The 20,057-nt window shown below is 44.7% G+C and overlaps 1 protein-coding gene across 1 annotated transcript in view; it reads right to left on the reverse strand.

Moving 5' to 3' along the window:
- Nucleotides 1-11,483: 11,483 nt before the first annotated feature.
- Nucleotides 11,484-20,057, reverse strand: part of LOC122541718 (bone morphogenetic protein 1-like) — a gene marked incomplete at its 3' end in the record, with an annotated part of 24,862 nt that continues 16,288 nt past the window's right edge. The window contains exons 4-6 of the mRNA XM_043678606.1: nucleotides 14,560-14,675; nucleotides 12,508-12,610; nucleotides 11,484-11,554 (exon numbers count right to left, since the gene is read on the reverse strand). Coding sequence (XP_043534541.1) covers nucleotides 11,484-11,554; nucleotides 12,508-12,610; nucleotides 14,560-14,675 — 290 coding nt within the window. The remainder of the gene's footprint in view (nucleotides 11,555-12,507; nucleotides 12,611-14,559; nucleotides 14,676-20,057) is intronic.

Raw genomic sequence — 20,057 nt, forward strand, 5'->3', positions numbered from 1 at the left:
GGGCGAGGAGGGGGTCACTGGTATTTAAATTTTCTGAACATCTACTGTAAATACTCATAGCTACTAGGCAAGAGGATGATGCAACGCGATCTGGTACAGTAGGCAGTGAAATGACAAATATGTACCTACACATCCCTGAACACTCTGGGCAATTTAGCTTTGGCCAATTCACTTGTGGGAGGAAGCCCACACAGATGATATGCACTGTACAGGCCCTTCGGCCCTTGATGATCTGTTAACCTTTTATCCTACTCTAAGATCAAACTAACCCACATTTTACTATCTTCCATGTGCCTATCCAAGAGTTGCTTAAATGTCTCCAATGTATCTGACTCTAATGTTGGCCTTCGTAGTGAGAGGATTCAAGTACAGCAGGGATGTCTTAAAACATATAAAGGTGGATAAATCCCCTGGACCTGCTCTGTGGGAAGCTAGGGAAGTGAGTGCTGGGCCTCTTGCTGAGATATTTGTGTCATCGATAGTCACAGTTGAGGTGCCGGAAGACTGGAGGTTGGCTAACGTGGTGCCACTGTTTAAGAAAGGTGGTAAGGACAAGCCAGGGAACTTCAGACCAGTGAGCCTGACATCGGTGGTGGGCAAGTTTTGGAGTGAATCCAGACGGACAGGATTTATATGGATTTGGAAAGGCAAGGACTGATTAAGGATAGTCAACATGGTTTTGTGCATGGGAAATCATGACTCACAAACTTGAATGAGTTTTTAGTAAAAGAAATGAAGAGGATTGATGAGAGCAGAGCTTTCGTCATTTATATTGAACCACAGAATCCCTACAGTGTGGAAACAGGCCATTTGGCCCAACAGGTCCACACTGACCCTCCAAAGAGTAACCCACCCAGACCTATTCCCCTGCCCTATTACTCTACATTTCCCCTGACTAACCTACACATCCCTGAACACTATGGGCAATTTAGCTTTGGGAGGAAACCCACACAGATGCGGGGAGAATGTACAAATTCCACACAAACAGTTGCCCGAGGCTGGAATCGAACACAGTCCATGGCGCTGTGAGCAAGCACTGAACTATTGTGTCGCCCCTTCAGTAAACCATTTGACAAGGTTCCTCATGGTAAACTGGTAGGCAAGGTTAGATCAGAAGGAATAAGAACAGAGCTCGCAGTTGAAACACAGAGTTTGGTGGTGGAGGGTTGCTTTTCAGACTGGAGGCCTATGACTAGTGATGTGCCACAAGGATTGGTGCTGGGCTCATTGCTTTTTGTCATTTATATAAATGATGTGGATGAGAATATAGGACGTATGGTTAGTAAGTTTGCGGATGATGCCAAAATTGGAGGTGTAGTGGACAGTGAAGGTCACCTCAGAGTACAACGGGATCTTGGTCAGATGGGCCAATGGGCCAAGGAGTGGCAGATGTAGTTTGATAAATGTGGGGTGCTGCATTTTGGAAATGCAAAACAGGGCAGGACTTCCACACTTAATGGTAAAGTCCTGAGGAGTGTTGCTGAAAATAGAGTCACCAGGTATGATTAGATTTCCTACAGTGTGGAAACAGGCCCATCAGCCCAACAAGTCCACACTGACCCTCCGGAGAGCAACCCACCCAGACCCATTCCCCTCTGACTGATGCACCTAACACTACCGGCAATTTAGCATGGCCAATTCACCTGACCTGCACATCTTTGGACTGTGGGAGGAAAACCGGAGCACCCGGAGGAAACCCACGCAGGCACAGGGAGAATGTGCAAACTCCACACAGTCAGTCGCCTGAGGCGGGAATTGAACCCGGGTCTCTGGCGCTGTGAGGCAGCAGTGCTAACCACTGTGCCACCGTGCCGCCCCATATGTTTGCCTTCCTTCAGTAGAGGAGTTGGGAGGTCATGTTGCAGCTATACATGACATTGGTTTGACCACTTTTGGAGTATTGCTTGCAATTCTGGCCTCCCTCCTATAGGAATGATTTTGTGAAACTTGGAAGGGTTCAGAGGAGAATAACGAGGATGTTGCCAGGATTGAAGAGTTTGAGCTACATGGAGAGGTTGAATAGGCTGGGGCTGTTTTCCCTGGAGCATAGGAGGCTGAGGGACGACCTTATAGAGGTTTATCAAATCATGAGGGGCATGGATATGTTAAATAGACAAAGTCTTTTCCCTGGGGTGGGGCAGTCCAAAACTAGAGGGCATAGGTTTAGGGGGAGAGGGGAAAGATAAAAAATAGACCTAAGGGGCAACTTTTTCACACAGAGGGTGGTGCGTGTATGGAATGAGCTGCCAGAGGAAGTGGTGGAGACTGGTACAATTACAGCATTTAAAAGGCATCTGGATGGGTATATGAATAGGAAGGGGTTAGAGGAATATGGGCCAAGTGCTGACAAATGGGACAAGATTTATATAGGAGATCTGGCCAGCATGGATGAGTTGGACCGAAGGATCTGTTTCCATGCTGTACATCTCTATGACTCTATGTCTTGCTGCAATTGTACAGGGCCTTGGCGAGACCACGCCTGGAGTGGTCTGTGCAGTTTTTGTTTCATGCTGTGAGGAAGGATGTTCTGCCAACTAAGGTACAACAAAGGTTTATTGCTTTCTGGGATGATAGGACTGTGGGTGTAGGTAGAGACACTGAATCAGTTCTGAATATATTCACTAGAGTTCAGAAGAATGAGGGGCCATCACAAAAATCTCCAAAATTCTAACAGGACTAGATAGGATAAATGCAGGTGGAACATTCCTGATAGCCGGGAATCCAGAACCAGAATTTACAGCCTAGTGATACAGGCCAGACCATTTAGCACTGAGGAGAAACGCATTCACCCAGAGAGTGGCGAACTTGTGGAATTCTAGGTCACAGAAAGTGGATTAGATTAGATTACTTACAGCGTGGAAACAGGCCCTTTGACCCAACAAGTCCACACCGACCCGCCGAAGCGCAAACCACCCATACCCCTACATTTACCCCTTACCTAACACTACGGGGAATTTAGCATGGCCAATTCACCCGACCCGCACATCTTTGGACTGTGGAGGAAACCGGAGCACCCGGAGGAAACCCACGCAGACACGGGGAGAATGTGCAAACTCCACACAGTCAGTCGCCTGAGGCGGGAATTGAACCCGGGTTACACAATTACACAAAAAGTAATTGAACCCAATGCATTAAATATTTTCAAGAAGGAGTCAGATATAATTCTTAGGATTAAATGGGTGAAACGGGGAGAAAGCAGGAACAGGGCATTGAGTTCGATGGTCAGCCATACTGAATTATGAAGCAGGCTCAAAGGGCTGAATGGCCTATTTCTGCTCCTGTTTTCTGAGTTTCAATCTTGTGCCAAAGCTGACCTTTATTAACTTTTAGACGATTACTGTTATAAACATTGACCTTCAGCTTTTGCCTAAAATAATGGTACTTGACAATTCAACTTTCCATAAAAGTACATGTGGTCATTTTCGTAGTATAAATCATTGGCAAAATATCACCTGTGAAGATATGATTTTGTTGAAAAATGTCAACATAAAAATATTAAGAAAATATAAATATATAAAAATATAAAACCATCGACACCTTCATACACAGCAGAAAAGCCTTTTCCCATCCCGGTACTGCTGCTGCGGAACTCAATCCAGAGCCAGCTGTCGGTGGAAATGATGGTTTCCGGAGGTTTCTCACCACAGAATCGACCTGAAAGAAGACAGCCCAGGACCAACATTAATCACCAGCCACTTGCAATGACACAACTTGACAAACATATTTTTTAAATTAATTTTGTTTCAATGTACCTCACTGGGTACATTCTCCCCACTCCCCCTTAGGGGAGATGATGGCGTAGTGGCAACGAATGATATATAATATATGATATCCAGAGGCCCATGTTATCACTCTGAGAATACAAGGTAACTTCTCACCAATTTAAATTCAACATATTGATCTGGAATTGAAAGCAAGTTTCTTTGTTAATATGACTGAGACTATCACCGGTTGTTGTGAAATCCCCTCTAGGAGAAAGTGAGATCTGCAGATGCTGGAGATCAGAGCTGAAAAATGTGCTGCTGGAAAAGCGCAGCAGGTCAGGCAGCATCCAAGGAGCAGGAGAATCAATGTTTCGGGCATAAGCCCTTCTTGTTTGTTTTTTTTTAAATCCTTGTAGAGGGAGGAAGAGAGCTTCTTCAAGAAAGGCATTCTTGCAAGAGGATTCGCAGTAGGTTAAAATCAACTAGGAGAAAGTGAGGACTGCAGATGCTGGAGATCAGAGCTGAAAAAATGTGTTGCTGGAAAAGCGCAGCTGGTCATTTTTTAATCCTTGTAGAGGGAGGAAGAGAGCTACTTCAAGGAAGGCTTATGCCCAAAACATTGATTCTCCTGCACCTTGGATGCTGCCTGACCTGCTGCGCTTTTTCAGCAACACATTTTTCAGCTCAGGTAAAATCCCATCTGGCTCATCAACATCCTTTAGAGAGGGAAATCCTTCATCCTTATCCAGTCTGGCCTACAGACCCATAGCAACGTGGTTAACTCTGAAGTGCCCTCTGAAATGGCCTAGCAAGCCATACAGTTCAAGGGCAATTGGGAATGGGCAAAATAAGCTCACTTTACCTCCATCCTCCACAAATATTACAAAAATCAGAAAAGCTTTGAGCATTAAAACAAAGTATCCAGTAAATTACCCCATTGTTGTTCGCGGGTAAATCGGCTGCCTTGTTTCTCGTACTAAAACAACAGTGACTATATTTCAGAATTTGGAGATGCCGGTGTTGGACTGGGGTGTACAAAGTTAAAAATCACACAACACCAGGTTATAGTCCAACAGGTTTAATTGGAAGGACACTAGCTTTCGGAGCGACGCTCCTTCATCAGGTAATAGTGGAGGGCTCGAATGTAACACAGAATTTATAGCAAAAATTTGCAGTGTGATGTAACTGAAATTATACATTGAAAAATTGATTGTCTGTTAAGCCTTTCAGAAGTTCTCCACTGGCTGTAAAATAGAATCCCTACAGTGTGGAAGCAGGCCATTCAGCCCATCAAATCCACAGCAACTCTCCGAAGAGCCCTCTTTATCCCCCCGCCTTGACTAATCCACCTAACCTACATATCGCTGGACGGCAGGGAAATTTAACATGGCTAGTTCACTGAACTGACACACCTTTGGACTAAGGGAGGAAATCAGAGGAAACTCACGTAGACACGAGGAGAATGTGCAAACCCCACACAGACAGTCTGTCCGAGGCTGGAATCGAACCTGGGTCCCGGGCACTATGAGGCAGCAGTGCTAACCACTGAGCCACCACGCCACTCTGCTGTGACTTTCTCAAGATGTTAAATTTGCTTTATAAATGCAATTAGGTCGGGAGATGAAAGCCTGTCCATGCAGGCAAGTGAGATGGGGTCAGAACAGAAATCTGAAGCTTGGGATCAAAATTGAATTTATTGCCTCACTTGAAGTCCGCTCAAGTCATATCATTAACAATAAAAGAGATTCAATATTTAAAAATGCCTCATGTATGAATCTGACTGTCCTCAAGGTTCAGTGGGTAGTAATGTAAGTTTTGGAAACGGGGGGAAAAACAGGTAGTACTGGGGAAACATAGCTTAGGCATTATCTCTAGAAAGAGAAACAGTTTCATATCCAATATAACTCTGCTTCAGAACCAAAAGGTGCTGAATAATAGTGAGGTTTTTTCTATAGACAGACAGCAAGGAGGAGCAAATGAAACTGAGGGTGGGGAAACATAGCTTAGGCATTATCTCTAGAAAGAGAAACAGTTTCATATCCAATATAACTCTGCTTCAGAACCAAAAGGTGCTGGATAATAGTGAGGTTTTTTTCTATAGACAGACAGCAAGGAGGAGCAAATGAAACTGAGGGTGAAGATGATCAGAGTGTGCTAATGATAGGAAAGGAAAGATTGCAATGTAAAATAGGTGTAAATTATAGCTATGAAAAGGAGAAAATGTCTGCTGGTAGGACAGGTCATGAGGACAGTGCTGAGCTGGAAGGTTGGAACTGGGTAAGGAGAGGGGAGGGGAAATGAGACCTACGGGGCATCATTTGAGGAATAAAACTCCATTGGAAAAGTGAACCATCTTTGACCTGGGAAGTTTAGATTAGATTAAAAGAATGCTAGAAATAATGAGTAGGGGGATGGTTTTACAAAAAAGTGAAGGGTGACCCAGTAGTGACAAAGAGGAAAAGGATTGAATGAAAGTGAACAATAAAAATTTTACATGGGCACCCTGGGGAATCCCCTTTGTAGCAGAATCCAAAGGAATTGCACAGGAAATTGAAGATTTCCACTGGGAAATACCACTGCACTCCAAAAGTATCCATTAAATTGGAAGTTTCCACTGATGTTATGCTATTAACACTGAGTCTAACTCCTGAGTAACAAGAAACCTGTCAATCCCAGTTTGCCTTCCAAACCAGAGAGATCTGATAGCTCTCTCACTCCGGGACCTGACAACCCCCACCATCAGATATTGACAGCTCAACCCTCTGTGCCTAGGACCCCAAAAGTGGGTGAAACTACTTTTGCAGGGGGTGGGATCTAGAGAGAATGTTCATCAGGGAAAGATGAATGAACAAAATTAGAAAGAGACAGGAAGTGAGTCAAGAAGGAATCAAAATTGTGGGCCAGTTAAGGCTCAGGGAGTTTGATAAAGTTGGATGGTATTTATTTTAGCGCTGGAAGTCTGATGAACAAGGCAGATGAGTTAAGGGCACAAATTAAAACATGGGCATTTGATGACATTGCTGTCATTCAGACATGGTTGAAAGTGGACTTCACCAGTTTCCTCATTTCCCCTCCCCTCTCCTTACCCAGTTCCAACCTTCCAGCTCAGCACTGTCCTCATGACCTGTCCTACCATCTATCATTTATCTCTCCACCCTGGAGGCACCCTGCCTCCATTCCTGATGAAGGGCTTTTGCCTGAAACGTCGATTTTCCTGCTCCTCAGATGCTGCCTGACCTGCTGTGCTTTTCCAGCACCACTCTAATCTAGACTCAGGTTTCCAGCATCTGCAATCCTCGCTTTCACCTCACATGGTTAAAAGGGGGGCAGGATTTGCAGCTCAATATTCCAGAATATTCCAGAATACAGGGTCTTCAGGCAAGACAGGGAAGGAGGTAGAAGAGGAGGAGGTGTCGCAATTTTAATCATGGAATCAATTATAGCAGAAAGGAGGGATGACATCTTAGAAAGCTTCTCAAATGAAGCCATATGGGTAGGACTTAAAAACCAGTAAGGATCAATCACATTGATGGGAGTCTGTTATAGATTCCCTAACAGTCCGAGAGACATAGAAGAGCAGAGTTAGAGGCACATTTCAGAGAAGTCTAGAAGTAATAGAGTAGTCAAAGTAGGATCTTTCAACATCCCCAACATTAACTGGGGTAGTCACAGTGTGAAGGGTTTGGATGGAGTAGAATTCTTGAAATGTATCCAGGAGAGGCTTTTTAAGCCAGTACATAGAAGGCCCTACAAAGAGGGGTGATCTTGGGCTTACACTTAGGACATAAAGCTGGGCAGGTGACTGCAGTATCAGACAGGAGCATACCACAGACAGTGATGATAACTCTGTTAGATTCGAGATTGGTAGGAGAAAGTATAAGAATGGGCCTTAGCTCAAAGTTCAAAACTGAAGGAAGTCTGATTTTAATAAGTGATGGAAAAGGATAGACAGATCTGAAAAGTTGAAGTTCTAAATTGAAGAAAGGCCAATTTTGACGGTATTAGGCAAGAACTTTCAAAAGCTGATTGGGTGCAGATGTTCACAGGTAAAGGGACGGCTTGAAAATGGGAAGCCTGCAGAAATGAGATAACGAGAATCCAGAGAAAGTATATTCCTGTTAAAGAAAAAGGAAAGGCTGGTAGGTATAGGGAATGCTGGATGACTAAAGAAATTGTGTGTTTGGTTAAGAAAAAGAAGGAAGCATATGTCAGGTAGAGACAAGATAGATCGAGTGAATCCTTAGAAGTGTATAAAGACAGTAGGAGTATACTTAAGAGGGAAATCAGGAGGACAAAAAGGGGACATGAGATAGCATTGGCAAGTAGGGTTAAGGAGAATCCAAAGGGTTTTTACAAATACATTAAGGACAAAAGGGTAACTAGAAAGCAAATAGGACCCTTCAAAGATCAGCAAGGTGGCCTTCGTGTGGAGCCGCAGGAGATGGAGGAGATACTAAATAAGTATTTTGCGTCAGTATTTACTGTGGAAAAGGATATGGAAGATATAGAATGTAGAGAAATAGATGGTGACATCTTGAAAATGTCCATATTACAGAGGAGGAAGTGCTGGATGTCTTGAAACGCATAAAAGTGGATAAATCCACAGGACCTGCTCAGGTGTACCCTAGAACTCTGTGGGAAGCTAGAGAAGTGATTGCTGGGCCTTTTGCTGAGAATTTTGTATCATCGATAGTCACAGGTGAGGTGCCGGAAGACTGGAGGTTGGCAAACGTGGTGCCACTTAAGAAGGGTGATAAAGGCAAGCCAGGGAACTATAGGCCAGTGAGCCTGACCTCAGTGGTGGGCAAGTTGTTGGAGGAACTCCTGAGGGATAGAATGTACACATATTTGGAAAGGCAAGAACTGATTATGGATAGTCAACGTGGCTTTGTGCATGGGAAATCATGCCTCATAAACTTGATTGAGTTTTTTGAAGAAGTAACAAAGAGGATTGATGAGGGCAGAGCAGTAGATGTGATCTGTATGGATTTCAGTAAGGCATTTGACAAGGTTCCCCATGGGAGACTTGTGAGCAACGTTAGATCTCACAGAATACAGGAAGAACTCGCCATTTGGATACAGAACTGGCTGAAAGATAGAAGACAGAGGGTGGTGGTGGAGGGTTGTTTTTCAGACTGGAGGCCTGTGACCAGTGGAGTGCCACAAGGATCAGTGCTTAGTCCTCTACATTTCATCATTTATCTAAATTATTTGAATGTGAGCATAAGAGGTACAGTTAGTAAGTTTGCAGATGATTCCAAAATTGGAGGTGTAGTGGACAGCAAAGAAGGTAACATTAGATTACAACAGGATCTTGATCAGATGGGCCAATGGGCTGAGAAGTGGCAGATGGAGTTTAAATTAGATAAATGTGATTTGGGAATGCATTTTGGGAAAGCAAATCAGAGCAGGACTTATACACTTAATGATAAGGTCATGGGGAGTGTTGATGAACAAAGAGACCTTAGAGTGCAGGTTCATAGCTCCTTGAAAGTGGAGTCGCAGGTAGATAGGAGGTCAGGTTGCGGCTGTACAGGACATTGGTTAGGCCACTGATGGAATATTGCATGTAATTCTGGTCTCCCTCCTATCGGAAAGATGTTGTGAAACTTGAAAGGGTTCAGAAAAGATTTACAAGGATGTTGCCAGGGTTGGAGGATTTGAGCTACAGGGAGAGGCTGAACAGGCTGGGGCTGTTTTCTCTGGAGCTTCAGAGGCTGAGATTATAGAGGTTTATAAAATTATGAGGAGCATGGATAGGATAAATAAACAAAGTCTTTTCCCGGGTGAGGGACTCCAGAACTAGAGGGCATAGGTTTAGGGTGAGTGGGGAAAGATATAAAAGAGACCTAAGGGGCAACCTTTTCACACGGAGGGTGGTCCGTGTATGGAATGAGCTGTCAGAGGAAGTGGTGGAGGCTGGTACAGTTTCAACATTTAAGAGGCACCTGGATGGGTATATGACTGGGAAGAATTTGGAGGGATGTGGGCTGGTTGCTGGCAGGTGGGATTAGATTGGGTTGAGACATCTGGTCGGCATGGCTGAGTTGGACCGAAGGGTCTGTTTCCGTGCTGTACACCTCTATGTCTCTATGACTCGAAGATCAGAAACAATTAAACCAGAGTGGACTGGAAGTAGATACTTTCAGGTGACTCTGTGTCAGAACGATGGGAATATGGAGAGCACAGGATCAACATGTTCCTGTAAACATAATGGATGGGACTGACAAATCCAGTGATCCATGGATATCGGAGATATGTAGCATTGGATTAAGAGACAAAAAGGAGGTTTCTAACAGATACTGTGGGCTCAGAACAACAGAAGTCTTAGAGGGGTAAAAGAATATGCAAGAGGAAATTTAAAAGGAAGATTAGGAATGCTAAAAGGGGACATGAAAGGACAGTGGCAGGTAAGCAAAGGAAAATCCTCAATTATTTTCTTGGTATGGTCCATTAAGGACCCCAGCAGTTTGTGCATGGAGTCAGAGGATGTAGGTAGGACTCACAAAGAATACTTTTTGTCAGTGCTCACTAGTGATAGGGAAGATGTGGGTATAGAAAGCAGGGAGAAGGTTTGTGATACAGTGAAGGAAATTAGCACAGACAGAGAGGAGGTTCTGAGTGGTCAGGCAAGCTTACAAGTAGCTAAACCTCCAGGGCCGAATGAAATATATCTGAGGCCTTTGAGTGAGGCAGTGGATGAAATAGCAGGGGCACTGGCCAGCATTTTTCAATTCCTCTGTCTGGTTACAGGAGAGGTGCCAGAGGATGGAGAACAGCCAATGTGGGGCTATTACTCAAGAAGGGAATAAGAGATAAATCAGGAAACTACAGGACGGTGCTTCCTGATGAAGGGCTTTTGCCTGAAACATCGATTTTCCTGCTCCTCAGATGCTGCCTGACCTGTTGTGTTTTTCCAGCACCACACTAATCTTGACTCTACAGGACAGTCAAGCTCACCTGACTAGCTTGATTGAATGTTTCGAAGAGGTGACCAGGCATGTAGATGAGGTTAATGCTTTGGACATCATCTGCTCGGACTTCAGCAAGGCTTTTGATAAGGTACAAGGGAGACTGAGAACAAAGGTAAGACCCCATGGGATCCAAGGACATTTGGCAAATTGAATCAGTGATTGGCTGAGTGACAGGAATCAGAGGAGGATGGAAGTCTGTGTCCAATGGAGACCCACAGGAGTCAGTGTTAGGGCTCTTGTTGTTTGTGGGTCATATTAATAATTTAGGCACGAATGTTGGAAGGTTGCCCAGAAAGTTGTCAGATGATAAAATATTGGTGGGGTGGTACATAGTGAGGAGGGTAGCCTTAGACAATGAGAGGATATAGACGGGCTGGTCAAATGGACTGATGAATGGCAATTATAATTCAATCTGAATAAATGTGAAGTGATGCACTTGGGTAGGACAAATGATGAATGGTAAGACCCTAGGAAATACTGAGGATCAAAGAGACCTTGGTGTGCATGTTCACCAGGCCCTCAAGGTATCAGGACAAAATGGTTAAGAAGGTGGATGACACCAACACTTGTGGTATAGTAGACAATGAGGAACGTTATCTAAGATTACAAAGACATCTTGATCAATTGAGTCAGTGGGCTGAAGAGTGGCAAATGAAATCGGGCCTTGCATAGTGTTGGAGAACAGAGAGACCTAGGGGTTCATGTACATAATTCTTTGGAATTTGCGTCACATGTAGACAGGGTGGTTAAGAAGGTGTTTAGCACGCTTGCATACATTGCTCAGACCTTTGAGTGTAGGAGTTGGGATGTCATGTTGAAGTTGTACAGTATGTAGTTGAGGCCTCTTCAAAAGTACAGTGTTCGGTTCTGGTCGCCCTGTTATAGAAAGGTGGAGAGAGTTCAGAAAAGACTTACCAGGATTTTACAGGGAATGGAGGGCTGGAGTTATAGGGAGAGGCTTGATAAGCTGTGACGCTTTTGTACTGGAGCATGCAAGGTTGAGGGGTGAACTTATTGAAGTTCATAACATCATAAGATTTAAAGATAAGGTGAATTCCCTATGGTGTGGGATTTCAAGACTAGGGCGCATATTTTTAATGTGAGAGGAGAAAGATTTAAAAAAGACATGGAGACATTTTTTTTGACATAGAGAGTAGTTCACGTGTGGAATGAAATTCCGGAGAAGTGATAGATGCGAGTACAGTTACAATGCTTAAAAGATATTTGGATAAGTACAAAAATTGAAGAGATAAGGGCCAATTGCAGAGAGTTTGGAATTATGGTCGGCATGGACTGGTTGGACCGAAGGGTCTGTTTCCGTGTTGTAGGTCTGTATGACTATGACTTGCCTTTCTTAACCAAGGCGTAGGAAGACCAGGAGAATTACACTGGAACTGATAGGGTCACTACCACAAGATCCTCATGGTTCCACCATACATTCCCCCATGATCCAAGGAGCCCTGATTTGTTTGTGTTGTTGTTAAAGGGATAAATATCGAACAAGACTCTGGGAATTCCTCTGTTCTTCTTCAAAACAGAGCTGGGGGTCCTCATATGGCCCAGCAAACAGGTAGGGCCTTAGTATCACAGATTCTTCCCAAGACGGTACTTCCAACAGAGCAGTGCTCCATTAGAGAGGCAGCCTCAGTCTTCAGGCTCAACTCCTTCAGTGGGACTTGAACTGAGAACCTTGTGCTTTCACAGGTAAGTGTGCTCCCCACTGAGCTATGGCAGAAAGGGAAGGGCAATGTCAACTTTTCCTGGACAAAAATACATTGCACAAAGAATCAGGTTCTTGCTGTTCAAAAGTAGATGGTGAGAGATCATACCCAGGAGTGGCGCCTTCCTCCAGTATCCATTGCGTACCTCAATGTAATCATACCAGCACAGGCTGCTTTTATACACGTCCATGGTTGTAAAATTTAATATGATCTGTAAGAGACACAGCAATTTATTCACAGTGTAACACTGTCTAAACATCTGGACCTCCTGTAAGAAGGTCCTTAAAACCGTTCTCCCTGACCAAGCTCTTGGTTGCATGTCCCAGTCAGGAGGCTCAGTTTGAAATTATCAGCAGCAAACGCACAAAAGACATGGCCCCTCTGATTGGTAAAACAGCAAACGGGGCAGGAGACAGACGGTGTCCTGCACAAGACAGCAGAAAGATTACAAAGGAAGGTAGGCTGATGGGTGGGTCAGTGGGTCATGGACCAGGCAGGGGTAGGTCAGTGAGCAGGCAAGGAGTAGGGCATAGACTGGGCAGGGAGTGGGACGTAGACTGGGCAAGAGGTGGGTCAGTGGTCAGGCAGGGATTGGGGCATAGAGTGAGCAGGGAGTGGGTCAGTAGGCAGACAGGGAGTGCAGCATAGACCAGACAGATGGTGGGTCAGGGAACAGGCAGGGGGTGGGTCAAGGGAAGACCAGACTCTCTCTTTCACATCCCTGAAGAATTGTGATAAATATGGCAGATGGGATATCTCAATCAAATGGAGCTTAAATGAGACAGTGAGAGAGCGAGAGCAAGAGAGAGTGAGAGAGAGAGAGAGAGAGAGACACTCACAACCAGCCCTTCCCTGATGATAGAGATCTGCAGCTTTGTCTGTTTTTCCAAAGCACTCTTGTTAACAGAGTTGGTCAAAAAAGTTCCTATTTGTTTGCTGTGCTCCTTGGTACTTTCTTGATATTGTCATTCTTAAAAACTATACGTTCATTTAATTCATCAATTTATTGTTTTTCCTCTCAAATTCATACTTACTGTTGTGCCAAACCTCACCTTTCCAAAATTATTTCATCGTACACCACCAGCAGTGCAGGAGAGAAACTGACATCTGACTTCTCCCACCCTCACCAAAAGGTTAGACATATCCAATGTAGAGAGAGCTTGAGGTCTGTCTCAAACTCCATGATGTCCCTGCCCGAGGAGTGCTTCATGACGGAAGTGAGAAAGGCTGTTTGGGAGGAATTCATCTGCCTGTGAGCTGAGGGTGTGAACCCCCAGTTTTGCTGCTTGCAACCGTGGTATGGGATCTCGTGCAGCAAACACCCCTAACTTTCACAACCTGCCAGTTTTTAATATATCTCACTGAAATGCTGAGTGGAATCCGGACAGATTTATACAGGGAATGTGAACCACTGTAAATGGAATCTAGGGGGATTTCTATCTGGAATGTGGTCCACAACAAATGAACACTGGGCAGATTTATACCAGGAATGTATATACCAGGAGAGAATAGAGCTGACGTTTCGAGTCTAACTGACCCTGTGAATGGAGACTGGGCAGATTTGGATGGACCGAGTGTGACCCTGTGGGATGATGAAATCTAGTGATGTGACACAAAACAAATAATCCCAAATTATTACTTGAACTCAAATGGCAAATTTAGTTAAATTTAGTGGATTATTTATCACATAGTGGTGATAAACTCTTTAAAAGAATGTTACAATATGCTGAATTGTCCCTTGGAATCAACACCTTCCAAGTTTGGGAATTGGGGGAATGGAGCAATTGGAGAGACAAAAGCTCTCCCTCAACCCTCTTACTGTGTGAACTACACATAACCGGCTCACCTCAGCGCTGCTTAGTTAGAGACAAAACAACTGCAGGCGCTGGAATCCAAAGTAGACAACACAAACTCCTGAAGAAGGGTTATACCCGAAACACTGACATCCCCCCGTCCTGATGCTGCCTGGCTTCCAGCCTCCTCAGCACTGCAGCTCCTAGCTTTTTGTCTATTTCCCACAGTAACCAGTATGTGGCTACTTTCCATTGTAGGCCCAAACCCACCTGCACCAAGACTCAGTTGTTCCACATATCACATAGCATCCAGTAAACAGCAAGAGGCTAACAACCCACCAGATACGTGTATCCATCATGGTCTCACCTTCTCTCCCGGGGTCACCGATATTCTCCACACACAGTGAGAGAAAGTTGGATACCCGTCCGGAAAGCCTGGGGTTGAAAAGTTCCCAACTGAGTCCTGCAAGCTTTCACCGCAGGCTGCAAAACAAAACAAGACCTTTCAAATGATGGGCATTGAGGAGGGAGCACAATAAGCACACTAGCAAGGGATAGAAGGACATTCTGATGGGATGGGGTGGGATGAGATGGAGAGGGCGAAGGATGTTTAATTTGGGACTGAGAGTGAATTGAGAGATTACAGGAAGAGGCTGGCAAAAGTGAATTAACGGGAGTTCAGAGGCAATATGTTCCTGTTAGAGTGAACAGTAACGCTGGTAGGAGTAGGGATAATGGATGAATAGAGAAATTGAGGATCTGGTCAAGAATAAGAAAGAGGCCAAGAGCAAATTACTGCGGATGAAGGAATCTGAAACCAAAAGAGAAAATGCTGGAAAATCTCAGCAGGTCTGGCAGCATCTATAAGGAGAGAATAGAGCTGACGTTTCGAGTCTAACTGACCCTTTGTCAAAGCTCTTTTCTCTCCTTACAGATGCTGCCAGACCTGCTGAGATTTTCCAGCATTTTCTCTTTTGGAATAAGAAGGAGGCATTTGTTAGGCGTAGACAGCTGGGATCGAGTGAATCCTTTGAAGAGTATAAAGGGTGTAGGGGCTTTCTTCAGAGGGAAATCAGCAGGGTAGAATGAAGATGCGATAGCCTTGGCAGATACAGCTAAGGGTAACCCAAAGAGATTCTACAAGTACATTAAGAGCAAAAGAATAACAAGGGAGATAATAAGGCCCCTTAAAAATCTATGTGTGGGACTGCAGGAGATGGGAGATGTGCGAAACAAATATTTTGCATTAGTGTCTGACAAAAGACATGGAAGCTAGGGAACTCGGGGAAATAACAACTGCAGTCTTAAAACTGCCCACATTACAGAAGAGGGAGTGCTGGAGGTCTTTAAAAAGCATAAAGGTAGTTAAACCTCTGGGACCTGATCAAATGTATCCCAGGACATTGTGGGAAGCTAGGAAGGAAATTGAGGTGCCCCTAACAGAGATACTTTTATCCTGGACAGCCACAAGTGGTATATAGGAAGACTGAAGAGTAGCTGAGATTGTGCCTTAATTTAAGAAAGGCTGCTATAAGAAGTCTGGGAACTATAGGCTGGTGAGTCTGACATCAATGGTGGTTAAGTTTTTGGAGGGTATTCTGAGAGACATGATTTACATGCATTTGGAGAGTGAAAGACTGATTAGGGATAGTCAGCATGAGAAATCATGGCTCGCAAACTTAAGGATGTGACTAAAAAATAGATGGGGGGCAGAGTGACAGACATTGTCTACATGGACTTTAGCTAAGCCTTTGACAAGGTTCTGCATGGTAGACTGGTTAGTAAAGTTTAGATCACATGGGATTCAGGGAAAGCTGCTAATTGGATACAAAATTGGCTTGATGGAAGGTAGTGGTGGTGGAGGGTTTATTTTTTGGACTGGAGGACTGTGACCAGCGACGTTCCTCAGGGATTGGTGCTAGGTTGTTTGTCATTTATATGAACAATTTGGATGAGAATTTAGGAAGCATGGTAATAAGTTTGCAGGTGACATCAAAACTGCTGGTATAGTCAACAGTGAAGAAAATTATCTAAGATTACAAAGGAATCTTGATCAATTGGGCCAATAAGCTGAAGAGTTTAATTTGGATAAATGAGAGATGTTGCATTTTGTTAAGACGAACAAGGGCAGGACTTTACACAGTTAATGGTAAGGTCCTGGGGAGTGTTGTCAAACAGAGAGACCTAGGGGTTCAAGGTAATTGTTTGAAGGTTGTGTCACAGGTTGACAGGTTGGTTAAGGAGGTTTTTAACATTCTTGTTTTCACTATACACCATTATGTATACAAGTTGGGAGGTCGTTTTACAGTTGTCCAGAATATTGGTCAGGCCACTCTGAGAGTACTGTGTACAATTCTAATCGCCTTGCCACAGGAAGGATATTATTAAATTGGAGATGGTACAGAAAAGCTTTACAAGAATGTTACTGGGACTGGAGGGTTTGAGTTATAAAGAGTGGCTGGATAAACTGGGTAATTTTTTTCACTGGAGCATTAAATGTTGAGGAGTGACCTTGTCAAGGTTTATAAAATCATGACGATAAGCTAAATAGCAAAGATTTTTTTTCCCAGGGTAGGGGAGTTGAAACCTAGAGGGCATATTTTTAAGGAGAGAGGATTATTTATTGCATACTGGTGATAAACTCCCGGAAGGAATGTTACGATATGCTGAATTGTCCCCTGGAATCAACACCTTCCAAGTCTGGGAATTGGGGAAGTGGATCAGTTGGAGAGACAAAAGCTCTCCCTCAACCAAGATACCTCTTACTGTGTGAACTAGAGATAACCGGCTCACCCCAGCTCAGCTTAGTTAGAGACAGATGCTGGAAGCCAAAATAGACAAGCAGGAGGCTGGACGAACTCTGACTTTTTCAGTTCCTGGTGCTGCCTGGCTTGTTGTGCTCTTCCAGCCTCCTGCTTGTCTACCTCAGCACTACTGTTGCCAGCCTTTTGCCCATTCCCCATAGTAACCAGCATGTGGCTATTTTCCACTGTGGGCCCAAATCCATTTGTACCATAAAAGGGACCCAAAGGGCAACGTTTTCACACTGAGGATGGTTCACATGTGGAATGAACTGCCAGAGGAAGTGAAAGATGACGATGCAGTTATAATAATTAAAAGACATTTGGATAGGTACATGAATAGGAAAGATTTCAAGGGAATGGGGCTAGTTTAGTGTGAGAAAATGATTGGCATGGACAAGTTGGTCTAAAGGATCTGTTTCCATACTCTAGGTGCCACAAGGAAGCTGCGAAATAAGGTAAGAGCCCCATTTTGTTAGGAGAGAGGCACAGCCATGGATAGAGGATTGGCTGACTGGCAGAAGGCAGAGAGTGGGGAAAAAGGTGTTAATTTCAGAATGGCAGCCAGTAACTAGCAGAGTTCTGCAGGGGTCAGTGTGGATACTACAACATTATACACTAATGATCGGAATGAAGGAACTGTGGGCATTGTTGCTAAGTTCACAGATGACACAAAGATAGATGGAGGGACAGATCGTGTTGTGGAAGTGGTGAGGTTGCAAAAGAACCTGGACAGGCTAGGAGAGGTTAGCACTGCTGCCTCACAGCGCCAGAGACCCGGGTTCAATTCCCGCCTCAGGCGACTGACTGTGTGGAGTTTGCACATTCTCCCCGTGTCTGCGTGGGTTTCCTCCGGGTGCTCCGGTTTCCTCCCACAGTCCAAAGATGTGCAGATCAGGTGAATTGGCCATACTAAATAGCCCGTAGTGTTAGGCGAAGGGGTAAATGTAGGGGAATGGGCGTGGGCGGGTTGCGCTTCAGCAGGTCACTGTGGACTTGTTGGGTCGAAGGGCCTGTTTCCACACTGTAATGTAATCTAATCCAGTTGGCAAGGAAGTGGCGAATGGAATACAGTGTGCAAAAGTGTGAGGTTATGCACTATGGAAGGAAAACAGCGGTGTAGACTATTTTCTCAATGCGGAAAGACGTCAGAAGTCTGAAGCACAATGGAACTTGGGAGTCCTAGTTCAAGGAAAGTGAGAGCTGCAGATGCTGGAGATCAGAGCTGAAAATGTGTTGCTGGAAAAGCGCAGCAGGTCAGGCAGCATCCAAGGAGCAGGAGAATCGCCGTTTCGGGCATAAGCCCTTCTTCAGGAAGCCCTTCCTGAAGAAGGGCTTATGCCCGAAACGTCGATTCTCCTGTTCCTTGGATGCTGCCTGACCTGCTGTGCTTTTCCAACAACACATTTTCAGTCCTAGTTCAGGATTTTCTTAAGGTTAATAAGCTGGTTCAGTTGGCAGTTAATATAATGTTAGCATTCATTTCAAGAGGGCTCAAGTATATGAGCAGAGATGTGCTGCTGAACGAGATCACATTTGGAATATTGTGAGCAGTTTTGGGCCCAGCATCTAAGGAAGGATGTGCTTGGATTGAAGGGAATCCAATGGAGGTTTACAAGAATGACCCCAGGGATGAAGAGCTTGTCATGAGGAACAGTTGAGGACTCTGGCTCTGTACTCGATGGAGTTTAGAAGGATGAAGGGGACCACATTGAAATTTGCAGGATACTGAGAGGCCTAAATAGAGTGGATGTGGGGAAGATATTTCCACTAACAGGAGAAACTAGGACTCAAGGACACAGCCTCAGGGTGAAGGGACACCACTTCTGAACTGAGACGAGGACTGCTATTACTGTTGCAGGCAGTGCGTGTGCCACACCCCCACTACTCTCTGAGTAAAGAAACTACCTCTGACATCTGTCCTATATCTATCACCCCTCAATCTAAAGCCATGTCCCCTCGTGCTAGCCATCGTCATCCGAGGAAAAAAGCTCTCACTGTCCACCCTATCTAACCCTCTGATTATCTGATATGTCTCAATTAAGTCACCTTCTTCTCTCTAATGAAAACAGCCTCAAGTCCCTCTTATGAAAAAAGGCTGAGGGACTTCATGGTCATTGGATAAACATATGGATAAAAATGGAATAGTGTAGTTGGGATGGGCTTCAGATTGGTTCCACAGGTCGGCACAACATCAAGAGCTCTGTAATGTTCTATATTCTATCAACGGCAGAGTAGAGTCAATGGACTGAATGGCCTAATTATGCTATTAAACCTTATGTTCTAATGATCTTTCTGCAGACTGCTCCTACCAGAGATAGAGTTACCTCCTCCCTGCAGACGCTGCATTAGGGTGCACATTGTACCATATCAATGGCAGGGTGACGGGTCACTTAGGGAGGCCCGTGTCCAGCAACTATGAGTTGTGAAAGAGTTTGTCTCTGCCAAAGCGCGAGACAATCTCTCAGTGCTTCACAGCCAATGGCAAATGTCTGAGCTGTGTACACTTTGTGAGATCAGAAATGGTAACAGTGCACAGCAAGCTCCCATGGACAATGACTGGATCATCTATTCTTCATGATCACAAAATTGTTACAGTGCAGGTGGTGGCCATTCGGCCCATTTAGCCTGCACTGGTATGTTAAATGAACATTGAAATGGCCATCGCATCTTAAATCCACCTGATGGGTAGGCAAACAGAGGGTTTAGGTTTTGCATTTAGCTCAAAACAAGGCACCCTCTGACAGTGCAGCATTCCCTCAGCACTGCTCTCTGCTTTGTACGCCAGTCTCTCAACAATTGACGTTTGAACCAAGGGCCGTGTGTTTTACAAGCAGGCCCGAGACCCACATGCAAATGAAGGAAAGCGGAGCCCGGTGTGTGCGCCTCAATAACCCTAGGGAAATCAGGATCTGGAACATTACAGACATCCATGTGAATCAGAACAACACAGGACATTGTGGAAAGGTCCCCCTCGACCATGACCCCACACCCCCATCACCAAACCATCATCTCCCAGACCATACGGAACCTCATCACCTCAGGAGATCTCCCACCCACAGCT

The sequence above is a fragment of the Chiloscyllium plagiosum genome, chromosome 38 (assembly GCF_004010195.1).
Source record: "Chiloscyllium plagiosum isolate BGI_BamShark_2017 chromosome 38, ASM401019v2, whole genome shotgun sequence".
Lineage (NCBI taxonomy): Eukaryota > Metazoa > Chordata > Chondrichthyes > Orectolobiformes > Hemiscylliidae > Chiloscyllium > Chiloscyllium plagiosum.